Source organism: Magallana gigas, chromosome 7, assembly GCF_963853765.1.
Source record: "Magallana gigas chromosome 7, xbMagGiga1.1, whole genome shotgun sequence".
Classification (NCBI taxonomy): Eukaryota; Metazoa; Mollusca; class Bivalvia; order Ostreida; family Ostreidae; genus Magallana; species Magallana gigas.
In genome coordinates this window covers 2,114,192-2,132,637 of record NC_088859.1, presented here as the reverse complement: position 1 = coordinate 2,132,637, position 18,446 = coordinate 2,114,192, and the positions used below count along the sequence as shown (strand labels likewise).

Genomic DNA, 18,446 nt, shown 5'->3' with positions numbered 1-18,446 from the left:
CTTTAACACCCACCTGTACTCCTGGAGTAATCATTGATTTTCAAATTAAAACGTAATTTTGAGATTTATGATGTTCCAAACTCAGAGAGAGAGAGAGAGAGAGAGAGAGAGAGAGAGAGAGAGAGAGAGAGAGAATAACTTGTACTTTACTGTAGTATGGTTTGGAAATCTATTGGACCTAGGAGAGATTGCGCTCTATTCAAATTTAATTTTTTATTTATAACCCACTGGATACCATAAAGAGATGGATAATATTTAGGGTTGAACATCAAGGAGTGGGATGTCGTCTGCCTCATTACTGGTCGGTGTCAATGCAGGGACGACCTTGAATTTTCTTGTGAATGAAAAAAGCGACGGACGACGACAGATGTCCTCAGTGTGCTTACATGTATAAACAACTAAAAATAAACAATATTATTCGCCTAGGCATAAGATTGATAAACGCAGTGGTGTCCTGTCAAATGTCATGTACCATTCGCTTTTTTGTATTCATTATGGGAGGAAATTAAACATCAAACACATGTAAATGTACGTTTTCTGATTAAAGGCTTGCATGCAGATATTATATATTGACACAAGAGACCTTACGGAATCGGGGGGCCGCATCAGTTAGCAGTGGGGCGTAGAGCATGTTTAATTTATATACATATGTTATATTACAGGTAGCATGAAAAATACGGGAGAATCATAAATAAAATTAAAAAGCATGTATTTAAACAGTTCATGGCCCATCTTTAAGACTAGTATTGACCAAGTCGCTATAGTGGATTTTGATGCTTTGCTTCCGTTAAAATTTATTTAGAGAGGGATTAAATACAATTAAATAGATCCATGTGTATTTAACCCCATTACTGCGACGACAAAACAACAAGTGTGGATTCAATTGTCTACTTAAGCCCCCTTTGGAATTGAGAGGCGGGACGTGACATGATATGACAATCTTCTGCGCACAAATCGGCCATCATTATCACCCAATCCTCGCAGCAGCCGACTTCCCTCGAAGTCCCGGCTCGTGATCCGATTGGTCAAATCTTTTGATAAAATGAATGTCGCGTGCTGTTGGGCTTCAAAGTGAGAGTAATTTGACAAAGAGTTATCTTGATATATTTCTGCTGCACGTGAGTAGTTTTTATTCATTTTAATTTTATTTATTACAAGTATGATTAAATTAATACTTTAGTCACTACATCAGTGAAATAAACGCATAAACATGATATACAAATGGATAAACAATAGGGATTGTTATATCAAATAATGATTTTTTTTTTTACATATTTTACAAAAAATACATTTACATGTATACAAATAAACTAAAGACAATGCAGGATTTATAATGGCATCAACGTTTTTTTAACTGACATGTCGAGGACACTATTCTAAGTTTCTTCTTTCAACAGTTTATCATATTTCCGTTGAAAATGTCTGACATACCCAGTATTATATTGATGTCGTAATGCCTGACAAATATATCGGTATGGAGGTTTTTTTCCATCATTTCTTATTTCAACAACAAAAATACTTTTTTCATATCATTCAGTACGTAAGAATTGAGAAGGAAGGAAAAATCTAAAGGTTTGCAACAAACTGCCGTCCTTCTAAACATGTATATAAGTTCAAGTGTTTACGTATAGTCACAGTCCGTGAAGTAATGAGTTAATCAATCTTCCAGGTGTTTGCCGAAAAAGCATGATCACTATTGTAATAAAACATCGTAAATTCTTTAAATCAACATAGATATTGTTGCAATTTGATTTTTATGACATCATCAATCTAATATAGCCGGTCAAAATCGACCAACGCATCACAGAAAGTCAAGCTATCAAAATTCTAACCATACAACAAAAAACTCAACCCTATTTGACAAGCTCTATCTTATTCTTTACAGGTACTTTCGGAAAATGGAGAATTCAACAACTAATGACGTCAGTGGGGTGACCAATGCTCCCAATGCTGTAGCAGATGACATCATGGAGGTGGCCAAGAAGATGCACTGGGTGACCAGTTCAATCTTCGGTACTATTTTCGTCATTGTTGGAATCGTCGGGAACATCCTCTCTGTCCTGATATGGAGCCGAAAGTCGATGAGGACATCCACCGGGGTCTATCTTATTGCACAGGCGCTGTCCGACATGGGGCTTCTGTTCTTCTTCTTCATCACGGACTCCCTGACGATGCTAGTGCCCTCTGTCAAGACCAGCTACGCGTTCGGTGTGTTTTTCTCGTACATCGGCTACCCCATCTTCTTCCTGTTCGTAGTCTACAGTATCTGGATGACCGTCGGGGTCACTGTGGATCGCTACATACAAGTTTGCTGGTTCACGAAAGCGAAGGTACACAACCCACTTATCTCCTACTAAAGTACATGTACTTTTGTTCTTATGAGGTCAACTGCTAAATTACTCAAAATCATTCATACAGGTTCGTAAGGCACTCCTCATCACCTAATTACACGTCATTGTATTTTTATTTAGTTGTATTGAGTTGTTCGTACTATCTGTGGTTAAAATCCTATCTCTGTTCCAGGGTTTTTTTTAACCATACCTTGCACTCACCCTCATCTTGTAATCAACCTAAGTTACAAAGGTAACTGAAAATCGAAAAACGTAAAAAACACGCGCTCACAATTTGACAATTAGAAAATAATGGACGCAAATTCATTCTATACCAATAAGAAAAAGATGTACGGTTCTAGGCACTCAAATTCTTTCTATTCATAATCAAATGTTTTACTTGCTATTGTGGGTTTATAGATATCGCAGAATTTCTTTAGCAACAAATAAATTTACGATTTATCCCGGAAATAAATAAGATGAATCCATAAGGTATATGGAAGTATAAATAGATAAACAAAAGGAATAAAATGAAAACGTCAGATAAACACTGTATTGTTTCCTCAATAGTTAACATGCTGAATGTTAGTACCGGAAGCTAAGACTATAAACACTAATCACTCAGTTAGATGATTAAGATAATCGAATGACGGTATGTCACAACCAGTCCCTAATTGACCAATGAGAATTCGAATTTATGTCGAATGAGGGGCTGCGCCTCTAGTTTATCTTCTGTTACTGTGAGGAGAGGGAGACTCTGGGAGTCGTTTTCTCTTTCAACACCTCTATCCTGTATATTTGTTTAAATGTTTATTATTTTAAATATTGAAACCTTGGTTAGTTGCAATTAGGAGATTCTTATTATGTTTTAAACACTTTTAAAACTCTAACACAAACAAAGGAAAAGACCTGAAGCGCATGCAAGAACGCGAATAACATAAATCAAAGTACTGAAAGTACTGATAGACGGAGGCATCATTTCGGAGGAAACTAAACTAATGACAATATATGATTTTTTTTATTTAAGGACAAACAGCGCGCTTACCGCTTATCATGTTAGAATTTTCGCGAAGCAGTTTAGTATTATGGCAATTTAAGGTCAGAGTTTGGTAGATAATGTTAAAGGGACTTGGAAACGATTTTAGATCAAAATTTTCTTTTCTTTTTTATGTATTAAATGGTTTACTTGCTCATTTTGAATGATTGACCAAAATTTGAACATTAGATGTCAAGTTTTGAGAGAGATACATAGGTAAGAATTCATGCATTGTTATGTAAACAAAGCTCGATCGAGTCTTAAATTAATTTCTTTACAAATATTGTAAAGTATAGAATAACCATTTCTTTGACCGAATGACTCGTTGCAAACAAGGTAAACTGATTCAATGTGTTCATAGATACTAGTAGTATGATAAACAGAAAAAAGCAACATTTGCTTGAGACTTATACCAATAAAACACATATATATGTAAACCATAACAAAGCTTGAGCTTTGATTTTCAAACTCTGTATCTTGCTTATAACTCAATATTTGACTTTCAAATGATAAAGCATTAAAAGTACCCATATTAACCATTCCAAACATTGAAATTGGAAAAATAAAATTTGATAAGCTCAAATCGTGCCCAAGTCCCTTTAAAATAATTAGTGTTGTTCTTTTGTTTTAACCTTATAAGCTTGTTGTATTACTACTTAAACGTGTTTTTAATTTTAAAAAAAGGAAGGAGAAAATAATTTTGCATCACAAAACAACATGGGAAACTGTACATGCTAATAAATGCATACAACTCGAATTACTCGAAAAATAGAAGGGGGTTAATTTCTTGATTACTTGTAATGAGTGTCGTCGATCCAGATAATTATTCTCTTATTATGATCGTTATGAGAGAGAGAGAGAGAACTTTCTTTTTGGGCATGATTTTATGTACATTCATTTGAAATATACTAATATTATACATTCATAAAATTAGTTTCGACAAAAGAATATAGTACATTGTGATTGAATCCAGCATGCAGTTTCAGTCCGAGTCCACGTGTTACCCCTGTTAACCGATCAACGCGTGAGGTGCATCACGTGTTCTATCCAAGATAAGGGGAAAAGTTTTGTTCTTATAGTTTTCATTTCAAGTAAGGAGAACAGAAGTATGCCTAACAATAAAGTATTCTACACTGTTTGTGATGTTTGATTTCAAGAAAAGAGAAAGGAAGTATGCCTAACAATGAAGTACATGTATTCTACACTGTTTGTGATGTTTGATTTCAAGAAAAGAGAAATGAAGCATGCCTAACAATGAAGTACATGTATTCTACACTGTTTGTGATGTTTGATTTCAAGCAAAGAGAAAACAAGTATGTCTATAAACGAAGTACATGTATTCTTTACTGTTTGTGAAGTTTGATTTCTAGCAAAGAGAAAAGAAGTATGCCTAACAATGAAGTATTATTCACGGTTTGTGATGTTTGATTTAAAGATTGATAAACTGTGTTTGTGAAGTTTAATTCGTATACTTCTTTTTTCTTAACAGAAATCTCTCTCTCTCTCTCTCTCTCTCTCTCTCTCTCTCTCTCTCTCTCTCTCTCTCTCTCTCTCTCTCTCTCTCTCTCTCTTTAAGACTATAGAAACAATAAAAACAGACTATGGAAACAATAAACACATGAACTAAATTTTGCTATTTATTTTGAATTTGCAGAGAACTCAAGTTCAGTTATATGGTACCAGTTTTAATGATATATATAATGGTCATTGTTTGCATCATATAAAAGAATTTTTGTCAATTCTAAATATTTCCCCCCGCGCGACACTTATCAGCTTGTAGGACATACTGACTTCCCAAATCAATCACTTGCGGGGGGGGGGGGGGGGGGGTTGCAGCGGTGAAGAAAGATACGTCTCTGCAGGAGATTGATTGATGATACGCGAACGATATACATGTACGACAGAGTCGAAGAAGCATGCCATGTTTATTCATTGAATCTCATAATTATTCATTATTTCGTCCACCGCTAGATGGTGCTTAAAGAATCCTCATTATTTGACGTCACGGGCAAAACAATCACAATATACGGAGGCTGTTATACAGCCTCCGTCTAAAAATGTTGCTATGACACACAATTCAAAATAATAATTTTGAATAACAAATTTTGTAGTTTTCATATGCATATAACACTGTCTGATAACGTATAACCTATAACCTTTATACGATCTAAAAATCCATAAATGTACTGGTACTACAGAGGGTAAAAGCAAATCTGACAAGTACAAGTAAGATAGGCTTTTCTTCATTCTGCTTGTGATTAAGTGACGTAAATCTCCTCCACCCAGGAAACCCAGATGAACTTACTGCGCATTACAGAAAATACGTTTCTGAAAGGAATAAGGAAGTTGGATGCAGAAATTAATTGCTCACATGGGTCTAAAAAAATTAAATAATCAGTAGTATAAAAACATGCCTCAACTATGTGTCAAGGAAAATATATATAATTGTTCATTTGTTTTAATTTACAGGAGATGTGCAGCAACAAGAGGGCCGTTGTCGGGATCGGTATCATTGCGTTCCTGTGTTTCCTCATCAACACCCCCCACTTCAAGACCTACTACCCCATCCCGGCCTCAGACCGAGAACCGGACGACGCCGCTTTCGATCTTACCGAGTTTGGGATGACTGAAGGCAGCAAGCGCTATGAATTCTGGGTACACTGTATGTTTCTAGTCCTGGTTCCATGGCTGACCATCTTTATCCTGAACATGTTGATCATTTCCCGCGTTGTCAGGGCCAACAAGGGCATGTCCAAACGGAAGAGCATCCAAGGGCAGGAGAAAGCGAAGAAGGCGGAGAACCAGATGACGCGCCTCCTCCTGACCGTCACCTTCGTCTTCCTGATCCTGATTGCTCTACAGTGCGTCACCCAATGCTTCTTCATGATGCAACCGGAGATCGTGAGTACTCTACCTATATTCATAGTGTCATCAAGTGCATATATCTCCTAATACGTGTTTAAAAATTCATTAACGAATTAAGCTGTGGAATTTCCCATTATTATCCTGTTTAACTATGTTCCTTTTTTGGTTTCTAGGCTGACATGCGTATTGTCAACGAAGCTTTTTCCGTGGCTAAGCTTGGTATCGTCATCAACTCCTCTATCAACTTCTTCCTGTACTGTCTGAGCGCCCGGAAGTTCCGCAAAGAATTATTCAAGGTGCTTGGGCTCCGGCGCGGCGACAGAGAGGAGTCGTTCTCAAGCTCCACGGCATCCACAACGCTGTCTACCGCCAAATTCAAAATGTCATTTAAGGCGTAACCAGGGAAACATGACGTCACGGTGCCGGACACTAGGTGCAGACGATGTTTTAACACGTACTTCTACAGTAACTCTTTACGTTACATCCTTTAACCGCGGAAGTTTTTTTTTTTAATTTCCTACAACGAATGGGAAATGTGATTTGTTTTGTCCATGATAGTTAATACTTTCACCGAAAGTAAACTAAGAAACATTATAAAACGTTCTGTATGGAGCTAAGTACATGTACTTTCTTTCATGATTATCTTCTTATGACTTCGAAATCAGATAGATGATTGCTGTTTGAAATGCTTATCAATTGACCAGAGAGAATATAAAAAATTCTCCAGTTCCATGTTGCATTATGAGTTTTTTCAAGTGTTTCAGAACACTGTACTTTATAAACTATGTGTATGCAGTGAAATTGTTCATCTTGACATATTTTATTGATGTTCTAATTAAAGGTTGTGTTTTTAAAACTACGTCTTTATTAGGGTCTTCCGTTTTCAACGGAAGACCCTTTTGTTATTCTTCGGATTCTTTTTCTTCTTCTTTTTCTTACCACTTTTTGTGCACGCGATATCTCAGAAATGGCTTGACCGATTTGCACGAAATTTTCAGATCTTACCAACTATGTTCAGAACCTTATCGGAAATAAGTTTGGTTGATGACGTCATTTCCGGTCTTAAGATAATGGCATTTTAAGGATTTTTAGGGGGTTGGTTTGTCCAAGGGTGTTCTCATAAACTACAAATGATATTGATTTCAAAATTTCAGTGATGATAGACAAAAGATTGTTTATTTAAACAAAACCATTCCTATTTGTCTAGCACAAGAAACGTCGGAGCTCGGTAGGGATCGAAATTTGAGATATGAAAAGCGTCGTGAATTTTCGTGTTTCTCTTTGTTTATCTCTTTTCTGGAAAATATTTTGTTATAATATGTAATGTAAAAAAGTTTAAATTTACAGGACCTTTCAGCTGATTTCAAGAAAAAGGGGCTGGCCCCTAAAATTAGGGACCTAGAGGGGTCTAAAGTCTTTAATCTATAGCTCCTCACCGAGGGATATTCTGTAATAAATTATAGAAGCAAATATGTTACTTACAGTTATGAAGCCCAACAATATAACAATTTTATCATGTGTTACGTAATTAGGGGTTTTTAGGGGTCAAAAGTCCAAAACTTTGATCCCTTATATCTCAAAAAGGAGAACTATTTTGAAATACAGTATAGAAAAAGAGATACTTATAATGATGTACCTAAAGAATTGCAAGCTTCAAAATTTAGTTAAGCGGCCACAATAAGGAGATAAGGGACCGACCCTTAAACGTTTTTTCTCAGATATCGCAAAATCGGTGACAAATTTCTAAACAATTGTTGAACAAAATGTCTTTAAAATCATATGACCTTTCATTTGACACCAACAAAAAGGGACTGGCCCCTAATATTAGGGACCTAGAGGGCTCTTAAGACTTTTATCTATAGCTCTTTACCGAGGGATATTTTGTAATAAATTATAGAAGCAAATATGTTTAATTTACAGTTATGAAGTCCAACACTATAACGATTTTCTCATGTGTTACGTAATAAGGGGTTTTTAGAGGTCAAAAGTCCAAAATTTTGATCACCTATATCTCAAAAGGGAAAAATATTTTGAAATGCAGTTCAGAAGAAAAGAAGCACAAAATAATGTACTTAACAACACGCAACCTACAAAATTTGGTTCAGCGGCCCCAATAAGGAGATAAGGGACCGGTCCCTAAAACGTTTTTTCTCAGATAACTGAAGAACGGTAACAAATTTCTAAATAATTGTTGAACAAAACGTCTTTAAAATTAAATGACCTTTCATTTGATATCACGAAAAAGGGGCTGGCCCCTAATATTAGAGAACTAGATGGCTCTAAAGTCGTTTTCCTATAGCTCTTTACTGAGGTATATTTTGTAATGGATTATAGAAGCAAATATGTTTATCTTACAACCTTTATCTTTCAACCTTCAAAAATTTGGTTCAGTGGCTCTAATAAGGTGATAAGGGACCGGCCCCTAAAACTTTTTTTTTTATCTCAGACACTTGTTGAACAAAGCTCTTACACCTGAAACAAAGTAGTATCTGGCCCTTAGAATGTAGACCATGTTTTTCTATTCTAAAACAATTTTAGCTGTTAAACAGCAAAATCAAGCTAGAACATATATCTCAAATTCTAAAATCAGACGGAAGACCGCCTCGTTGCTCGCAACGAGATTGTGTCTAGTTATTATACTTTTTTTCTGACTCCTTTTCGGCTTCATAACTCAAAACTTTTCAAACCGATTTTTATGAAACTTTAAGAGGTAATGTGCAAGATGTAAAAGTTTCTATGGCAACGTCACTTCCGTTTTTATGTAACTTCATTTTTAAAATTTTCAAAAAGCCATTTTGTCCGCGGCTTTTTTCAAAAACGCTTCAAGGTAGAAAGTTGAAATTTTTCGTGCTTATATGTTAATCATTTTGCCTTTGTAATTAAGCCGGAAATGAAAATCCGTCACTTCCGGTCGAAACTGGAAGTGATTCAAATTTTTCGAAAAATTAAATTTTTTGATCAAATAAAAAACGTACGTATATGTATTTTGTAGAGTTTGATAAGCTGAACCTATCACCGAAAATCGTTTTAAAATCGGACGATGCATTACAGAGTTATTGGGGTTTAAAAATTGATTTTTCCGGAAATTATGATCCCGCGTCCTTGGTTAAAAAAATATCCTTGGAAGACGGTATACCATAAAGAGTTGAAATAATTTACCGTCTCCGGGTTGTGCACTTCCTTTCCTTTGTGATTGGTTGAAAATACATGATGTGAAAATTTACATTTATTTCAATGGTTGAAATACTGTTCGGTGCAAGGGAGATAATTTTCTGATGATAATTTTTCACGTACGACTTAACAAACTTCGTACATTTCAAATCTTAAAAAGTGAGAAAACGAAAAAGCAATACAAATAGCTATGAATGAAATTCAGACTTTGGTTTTCAGGTCCAACTTGTTGAAAGTAACATTCTACAATATCTATTAAAATTATTTGTTTTACTTTTAGAAATGGTTATTCAAATATTTATACAAAAATGTAAAAAAAATAAATTGATGCGGTATGCCTAATGTCGGTAAAGTTATTTGCACCTTAGATAGATAAATACAGTGGTATATAACTTTGATTTTATCAAAATAATAACAGTCTACGACCCTTTCTAAGATCTTTTTTACCCTATAGTCGATCTCAACTTACAAGCTCGGGTACGCAGTTCTCGATTTTAGACACGCGGGCTTAATTGACACATGACACAAAAATGTTTGTATTAATCCACTCGCCATGCTATGTAGAGGAAGGTGACATTAATATAAAAAAGAGTTAACTGTCTTTGATAACTAAGTGCTGTTTAGGGTTTGTTCTAAAGACGGTAAGCTTTTTAAAAAAAAGCTAAACTTGTGTTCAAATAGTCTCGTTCAACCAGACGCTCAGCTGTCTCCGTAAATCTCCGACGAGCAGAGAGTCTGGTAAAGCGTCACGTTGATAACCGCTACCGATAGGGGGCGCTGATTTAGTTTTATTTTGAATCGTTGTCAATGTGTGCCGGTTAAAGATTTGTGTGATATACAGTACTTTATTTTCTTGCCGTGAAAATTATGGAACTTACGTCAATTTAGTCTTATATACTATAGTCTCGCTTTCCATAAACTCATTAAACATGACTGAACTTAAGTTCGACGAAGCGGTGAATGTTTGTTTACAACCTTGACAGCTATAAAATAGATTAATTATTGGTTTTACCCTATCCCGTAAGGTAACACTGCAAATAAATCCTTTCCATTTATAACCGTTTTTAAACTTTCCAAGCGTAGATCTATCAGTTTAAACGGCAAAATCGTTTGCTTCTGTCATTGTTTACATGTTATAGGAGGTGTGTTTCTTTCAACCAATCAAATTCAATACCAGGATTTTGGTAAGCCTCGTTTTGACGTTACAAACATTAACGTGACGCTTTACCAGACTCTCTGCTCGTCGGAGTTTTACGGAGACAGCCGAGCGTCTGGTTGAACGAGACTAGTGTTCAAAGTAAAATTAACTCGTACAAAAAATAATTGTTAAGTCGTACTTTAACACATTCGGATTTTTTTTGGTTAAGTCGTTTTTGAAATCGGAAATGTTTTTGTTAAGTCGTACTTAAAATCATTCGTATTTTGTTAAGTCGTACCAGGAATAATTCGATTTTTTCATCTTTTTATTTTAGTTATTCTTGTTATTGGTTTAAGAGCTCTGCTTCTTACAGGAACTTCCAGCTTTACTTCCGACATTAATGGAAGACGCGGGTAGGTTAAGGCAACTCATAGTTTAATGACCGTCAAAATTATGATCAATTTAAATAATGTTTATTTTTATGAAAACAGCGCTGGATATTAATACCAAGTGAAAGAGTTCACCAAGATATTATTTTTCTACTTCAGAATCGACTCAATCTTTGAAGCTGCCGTGCCATGGTATCACGTGACAGTTAAAAATAGATCACTTTTTTACCTTAACAAAAAATCAAAAAGTGTAACACTACCCCGAAGTTCATTTGTATGTTTTCTACAATAATTCGATTGGAAATTAGTTCATGTTTATTAGTATTACTGCTAGAATCCTATTGTACATCGCATAAAATAAATATTGTAAATATTTATCGGAAACCCTCTCAACTTCTAAAATTTCATTGAAAATACTACGTATTTTTCATTTAAAACAACGAAGCACGGGATTCTAGCAGCACTTTTCAAGTAGTTTATGTCATATACCGTTGATATATACCAAAGTCATCTTTCATAATATCCAGGGTAGTGTTACACTTTTGCCTTTTTTGTACACACTGACAGAGGAAAGGCTGGTCAAGCCATATAAATGTCGATCCGCTTACCTCATAACACTCGCTGATTAAACAAAATATCCATGCCTGTATTATCCTGATTATATTCGAACTGACACTCATCTAAATATTAGGTATCTGTATTAAATAAGTCTTATTTCGGCATTGTTTACACTGCATTCCGATAATTTGTCTCCCGACATGATCTGCTCTTTTAAACATGCTTGTGACGTCATCAATGATAATTATACGTAATAGAGAGAAATCGAAGATATATTCAGTTAAAGGAGTTTCTAGTGATATTTTATGTCTGTAATTTTTATAATATAAACCAGAGATAAAGTTAAAATCGACATGTTTCTGAGTAAAAAATGACATCATGCTGCTTATTGTGACGTCATATCGATAAGAGGAATTTGATCGCTGTTAGTTGCCTTATCATACCCGCGGACCCACTATTTGCTTTGCAACGAGCTTTGCTCTAGTGTTTTTATTACTTTTTTATTGATAAGTTCGTTTGATTATTGACTTTTCTTATATGAGTGTGTTCGAGTCTGATTTTCTTACACTGTGTTCGAATCTGATTTCTAACGGTACATTTGTAAAATATTGTCATCAAGACGACAAACAATGATTTGTGACGTATTGACCATTAGCATGACTGGCTGGATATAGACAATTATGAATTAATTATTATTGAGTGATGTTAAAAGTATAAATACGAGAGAGAGAGAGAGAGAGAGAGAGAGAGAGAGAGAGAGAGAGAGAGAGAGAGAGAGAGAGAGAGAGAGAAGCGTCTGTTGTTTGTTGTTGTGTGTGTGTGTTGATGTTCAGGGACTTGAACAGAACTTGATATCAATTGATCAACCATTTGATTTGGTAACATTTTGAGTTTTCAATGACATTGATATAGATCTTATTAGAAGATATTCAGAATGGCAACTCACTCTGTATAACCTAAGTGGGGATAACACTTCATTGGAATTATATCTTAAGTGTTAAGTGCTTAAATAAATTCACGCATGCTGTACACATCAATATATACGATGGCTTAGATTTGTCAGTCAGGGTCAGGCCTAATTTGGATCTCAGTCTCACATTCCATATGTAAAAATGAGAATGAAATTAAAATGAGCTCATCTAAGTTTTATGGCTTCGGGGTCAGCTCTGTGATTCAATGACTTAAATGCTAGACTTTTATTCAATTGCCGATCTTGAATGAATGGTTCAGTGGTTACCGTGTACGAGTTTTAATCAAAGTGACGCTGGTTCGAGTCTACTCCTGGAAACTTGACGTTAATTTGCTTTGTCCTTGGGCACAATTTATAATGACATAACAGTGACGTCATCTGTATATAGCTGCATATAGAGTTGACCATTTTAAAAAAAAATAATTTTAAAGTTTTGACCAAATAATATCAATAATTGGAGCTTAAAATTTTGATCACGCACATGTAATTTGCTCGTAATTACATGAGCAAACAACATAATACAAAAAGTGTCAAAAATAAGTTCATTTAATGAAATTACGTTAAACAAGAATACATTGATGTTGCCATCGACTGTCTTCCGGAAAACTCTTTCCCTCTTGTATATGTTTATTGAACATATATTGTACATTAATTGGTCAATAAAGAAATTAATTAAATTAAAAAACTATATACTTTGTGAATTATTTCCTTTAAACTGTTTCCAGCCACAGTGCTCTTTTAAGTTTATCGATCAGCTATTCTGTTCTTAAACCAATGCATGCTGCGCGTCATATGACTAAATTTTTCGATGCAAGTGCTCTATAAGTGCTTAGATAAATAACATTTACAATGAGCAAATTCTGGCATTAATAAGCTGACAGCTGCATTTGGCTTTCGTATAACATGGACGGTTATCCTCTTTCTTAATCAAATGATTTCATCCGAAATTAATATTTGGAGGTTTAAAAAAGATAATTTTGGTGTGTTTAATTTACTAAATTCTCCTTAGAAGGTAACAAAGATAGAATCGTCCGGAAAATTCCGGATGCGTTAATTTGGTCCCTTTTCGGAAGTCCTTTGGAGTTTACCATTATCGTTCATTGCGATGATTGTGCCTTAGCAAAACACAGAATTGACAGCTATTGAACTTGAAGAAGTAAGCCTTATAAATAATTGACCTGTCATTTTAATGCTTTAATATCTATGGTTGCTGAATATATATGTTTACTAAGTAAAACTTTATGAACAGATTGCATATTACACAACTTGTCACAAGTACCAATATCTGAACTCTTTCATTGATTGAGAATGTCTTTGACACTGTTGTATAACATTGTGCACACTGTTTTTCAACAGATCAATAGAGATTATGTAATTAAAGTAAACCAGTTGCTGGAAACGATTGTTTAATAATTTAAGAAAGAAAGGGTTGTTTATTTCAATAGCCGATGGATTGTTCAGAATCACTGTTCAACATCTCCCTCTATCTGTCTATAGCTGTCGGTCCTGCTATCGCGTTGAATTGTCTCCTGCTATACCCTAGGACTGGCAACCATCTGCTTAACATTATTTTGTATTTTCATCATATAAAAAGAACATCAAATCTGATGTTTCATTGTAACGTAATTGTTTAGGTCATATTATAAATCTCCCTGTTTCACTTCCCATTTTTACCTTTGGGGTTCCAAGATAGTGCTGCTGTGAATATTGTGTACATGTGATTTAGTTAATGAGGGCTATATCACTGGCACTTCTTTTAATAATAAAATTTCACCCTTACTATATATGATAGTATAATATTAACACAAGATATCCAACTAATAAATCTGTAGAGTACCCCTTTTAGTGATGGCAATCATTTACAATTTGTCGGCTATATGTCAAAAGATCTACATTACAGATGTTTTAAAAGTAAATTTCTCTACATCGCCAATAACTTTTTACACAGTTCTGACATTATACATGACATGAAACATTTATTTTTTAACAAATTTCAGGACTCGTTAATGCACTGTTGAGATGTAGATAAACCCCTGCGTTTAACATGAGCCAGAGACCGACCTTTCGACCTTACAGTGAGTACCAGCAGGAGCAGCGGAACGTCCTCACCCACAAGGATGAGTTCGGGCCCCGGCTGTTCCGTCAGATGGTGGTGGGGTTTGTGTGTGCCGGACTCCTGGGGATGGTGCTCCTCACCCTGGGGGCGTCGTTCATGAAGGACGCCCTGAAGTCTGAGTACTCTATATCAGTGATGCTGTGCGTGTTTGGAATGGGTAAGAGCCTTAAATCTGTTAAGCTGCAAGCTGATGTCTTGTACTTTCTAGTGCGTGCATTATACATTCTTTAATATGAGGTGATAGGGACACTTCCATGTAGTGATGTACTATTTATTGACAAACAATCTAATCAGGTGTAATTTTATTAATAGTTTCTTTCCCAAACTTGTCACCTAACAGAGTAGCGCTGTGGGTTAGAGGGTTCACTATGAATCTTAAGTCATGAGTTCGAATGCTGGGGATTTAAAATTTTTACCTTTCCAAAAATTTTAAAAATGTATTTTGTGGTTCAATATTATAAAAATTTAAAATTTTAAACCGCTGAAAGTATTTTAATTTTAAGGTACTTCAATCCACATTAATACCAAAAGATGTCCCATACCACCTTAATGTGTCAAAAATAACATAAATCTCAGGACATTGCATGGTTTATAAGCAGTGAACAGTTACACTCTTAACAAAATAAAACTGAATCATCAGAGCTAGTGTGGTCTCTTGTGTAAACACATTTGTACAAGAACTGCACAGAACACTCGAGAAAATCTATGCTATATCCTTTAAACTAATGCTACCATAATTGAAAATGTTTGCCAATTTCAGTACATGGGTTGCATCAACTACCGGTACTGTAAACCAACTTTTATTTGCGAGTGTTTGAAGAGACTATAATTGTGGCGAATATATGCTGCTGACAATAGTCACTGTAGTTGTAATAAAAAAAACCCAGGTGTGGATAAGACTTGGATAAACAGCAAATAAAGTTGTCGTGAATAATAGTTTACAGTATATGACTGACGATTTCTTGTTTTCTTGCAGTGGCAGGCTTAATTATTGTCGTGGGAACATTTATTCTTGGAAAGTTGTCAATCTCCAGGAAATGGCTGAAGGCCACCCCCCAGCCCCAGACCTCACAGTGCTTTCAGACTTGCTCAGGTAAAAACTGATTATCACTATACTGACAATTATTAAGGACCATATGTACCCTATTGAGAAATGAACTCAAATAATGAGTACATGTATCTGAACATGACTTTTGTACGTGTTTTCTATGATAGTGGTTTACACGCCTTCCCAAGACCCGATAGCAACACATGACTTGCCGCCTGCCTACGACACCATCATGCTGAGTGAGTTTGTGCCGGGGACGGTCCTGGAATCTTCCCCACCCGCCATGCTTCCCCCCAAGTACTGTGATGTGGCTTCCCTCCCAAACTATGGGGAACCAGTTTAATAGATAAAAGAAATGTCTTTTATAGCCTATTTTTAGGTTGATGTATTATTTTTTAAGATGTCAAATTATTTTGTTATGCATATCACAACTTATTTACCGTATAGCCTTAATTGTCACTATACTCTGTCCCGAGTTTTTGCTTCCACCACTTTTTGCTTGATATTTCAATAATAGTAAATACCTTTGTGCTCAAACTACATTCATCCACTAATATAAAAAATGTCCAGATTATCTGTTTAGAAACGCCCCCTCTACCGCTTCAGGTTTCAATACACATCCTGAAATTGAAAGTCTACGGAGATTTTGCATTGCAACAGCCATTAATAAGGCCAGATGATAATGTTAAAAAATTGCGCGATGTATTCCGAATGGAGAAAAGATGTAAACATCCCCCATCTCCGTAAGGAATCTGTTTTCGTTCCTGTGAATTTTTCTGAGTGGAAAGGGATAATTGTTCAATGAAGATATCTTGGATATATTCCCTTTTAACGATTTCAACTGTATTTCTTTCACAGGTATGTGTAATTTTATTAAAAATCATCAAAAAGCGATGGAAGCAATAACTTGAGACAGACTATAGGATGTTTCATGTTATATATTTTTTATTTCAGATTTATATTTTTGATTACTGTATATCAGGATGCTTTGCTGTTAGAATATTTTAATAAATTCAGTAAAGAGTTATTTTATCTAAAATTTGATATTATTTTTTGAATAAACATCAAGTTTATGTTTGTGAATAACATTATACCAAATATTCCCAGAAGTTGTGAAGATGTATTTTGGCAGAAATATATTGCAAAGAATTTATTTTGCGTATATTTATGATACTTGTACATGTATCTTGGAACAGCCTAATATACATGTACTAGTTGTAAGTAAATAATATGATAATACTCTATTCAGTGGAGCTTTCAGTTTTATTAAACTTGATTAGAAAAATACTAGAATTAAAATTGCTAAATTTTATTTAAGAACTTATGATACAAGATTTTGAGCTTTTGTTTCAGTGAACAATTTATGTCAGCTGTTGACACATTAGGTCTGTGAAAACAGGTCAATCAAACAGAGACATATTGTTTTATATTATATTATACACTGACAATAGTAATTTTATGTGATTGAATGATGCAGTGAGCACTGCATAATTGTTTTTTCTTTGAAATTTTTGTTGTGAATCATCCTTTGATTACTTTTGTTTTCCTTTCATCTGCCTTTTTGTTTGCTTGATGAATAATTCAGTCAGTTCCTCCATTAGAAAAATATGTAATGTGAACATAAAAGTACAGACAAAATATGGGACACAAATAGGATTGCAAAAACAGATTATGCCATTGTACATACACTTATAGATATTTTTACAAAGCACTTGCAATGGTTTTATACACACTGCTGTAGCTAATTTTGCTTGATGTTGCCTTATTCTGGGACTCTATAGAACAGCATTATTAACACAAAGAGATATACTGGTATAATCTGCTCCATCAAAGCTAGCAGATGAAGGAAAACAAGACATTTTTGTACATACACTGTTAAGTGATTTTAAATGCTAATTGATTATTTATACATTTTATGATAACACAAATTTTCATTGTGATGAAATCTACATTTTAATCAGTATAAATGTTTTTTCAATATCGTGTCTCTTCTAGTTTGATAGATGCATTTCTCAGCTATTGGGAAGAGGAAATGGCTTTTTTATTACCAGTATGAGCTTGCATTAGAAAATGATAAAACACTGAGTTAGAGAGTTGTCTCTCTTTGATTCATGCAAAGTGGAGAATTTTTTGAGAGGTAATAAGTCTTGATTGTTTTGAAACATGCTGAAGAAGAACAATGTACATCCATGCCTGTATATCTTTCATCAGACTATATTACAAATATCTACATTTCTTTTATAAATCAGGCTATATTACATATATCTACTGTCTTGATATATTTTTATCCCAGAGTGCAGAGTATTGCCAGCTTCTTGACATTTTTCTCTCTTTATCACTTGAATATGAAATCAAAAGAGAAGTTTCCCTTAGATTGTCACTGCAAGGTGAATATGTTCGGCTGTGATATTTTTTATCGCATCTCTTATTTGTTACTAACTGTTTAGATCTGTTTTGTAAAGATAATAAAGAGTATGTACTATCATTTGATTGACTTTGTTGTCTTTAAAAAGTGTTATCACATCTTTTTGATAAATTTTCTTAGAACTTCATTACAAAATGATAAGCTGAATTGTGCTTTCTTCTAATTCCATGATATGGGACTATGGCGTTTCGACGTAAATCTGTACATCATGTCTGATATTCAAATCACTGGCCCCACTGTCACTAAACCTCAAGTCATCTGAGTATTGCAGTTTGAAAATTTTGGTAATGGTGAGGCCTGGCCTTCATGTTGTATAGTGACCAAAGTTTTCATAGCATGTCCAATAAAAAATATCAGTACATGTATAGGAGTTTTTCAAGCCATCTGAAGAATTCTTTGG

At 34.7% G+C, this 18,446-nt stretch overlaps 2 protein-coding genes across 3 annotated transcripts; both read left to right on the top strand.

Annotated features, from left to right (window-relative positions):
- Positions 1–961: 961 nt before the first annotated feature.
- Positions 962–7,087, top strand: LOC105329610 (FMRFamide receptor). 2 transcript variants are annotated; one of them, XM_011430922.4, is made up of 5 exons: positions 1,084–1,118; positions 1,398–1,472; positions 1,886–2,330; positions 5,836–6,267; positions 6,405–7,087. In XM_011430922.4, the coding sequence occupies exons 3-5, from the start codon at positions 1,899–1,901 to the stop codon at positions 6,627–6,629; spliced, it is 1,089 nt and encodes a 362-aa protein (XP_011429224.3). In that variant the 5' UTR covers positions 1,084–1,118; positions 1,398–1,472; positions 1,886–1,898; the 3' UTR covers positions 6,630–7,087. The 2 variants fall into 2 exon arrangements, with proteins under 2 accessions (XP_011429223.3, XP_011429224.3); XM_011430921.4 differs by lacking the exon at positions 1,398–1,472 and having other exon boundaries at positions 962–1,118.
- Positions 7,088–13,455: 6,368 nt separating this feature from the next.
- LOC105329609 (uncharacterized) lies at positions 13,456–18,106 on the top strand. The gene is made up of 4 exons (XM_011430920.4): positions 13,456–13,613; positions 14,455–14,730; positions 15,550–15,666; positions 15,789–18,106. The coding sequence occupies exons 2-4, from the start codon at positions 14,502–14,504 to the stop codon at positions 15,962–15,964; spliced, it is 522 nt and encodes a 173-aa protein (XP_011429222.2). The 5' UTR covers positions 13,456–13,613; positions 14,455–14,501; the 3' UTR covers positions 15,965–18,106.
- Positions 18,107–18,446: the final 340 nt, after the last annotated feature.

Bases quoted from the DNA above. Each gene is read 5' to 3' on its own strand.
- LOC105329609 (XM_011430920.4), top strand. From the start codon at position 14,502: ATGAGCCAGAGACCGACCTTTCGACCTTACAGTGAGTACCAGCAGGAG. The intron at 14,731-15,549 runs GTAAGAGCCTTA...GTTTTCTTGCAG, and splicing joins GCTGTGCGTGTTTGGAATGG to TGGCAGGCTTAATTATTGTC. The intron at 15,667-15,788 runs GTAAAAACTGAT...TTTCTATGATAG, and splicing joins GTGCTTTCAGACTTGCTCAG to TGGTTTACACGCCTTCCCAA.
- LOC105329610 (XM_011430921.4), top strand. From the start codon at position 1,899: ATGGAGAATTCAACAACTAATGACGTCAGTGGGGTGACCAATGCTCCC. The intron at 2,331-5,835 runs GTACACAACCCA...TTTAATTTACAG, and splicing joins GCTGGTTCACGAAAGCGAAG to GAGATGTGCAGCAACAAGAG. The intron at 6,268-6,404 runs GTGAGTACTCTA...TTTGGTTTCTAG, and splicing joins TCATGATGCAACCGGAGATC to GCTGACATGCGTATTGTCAA.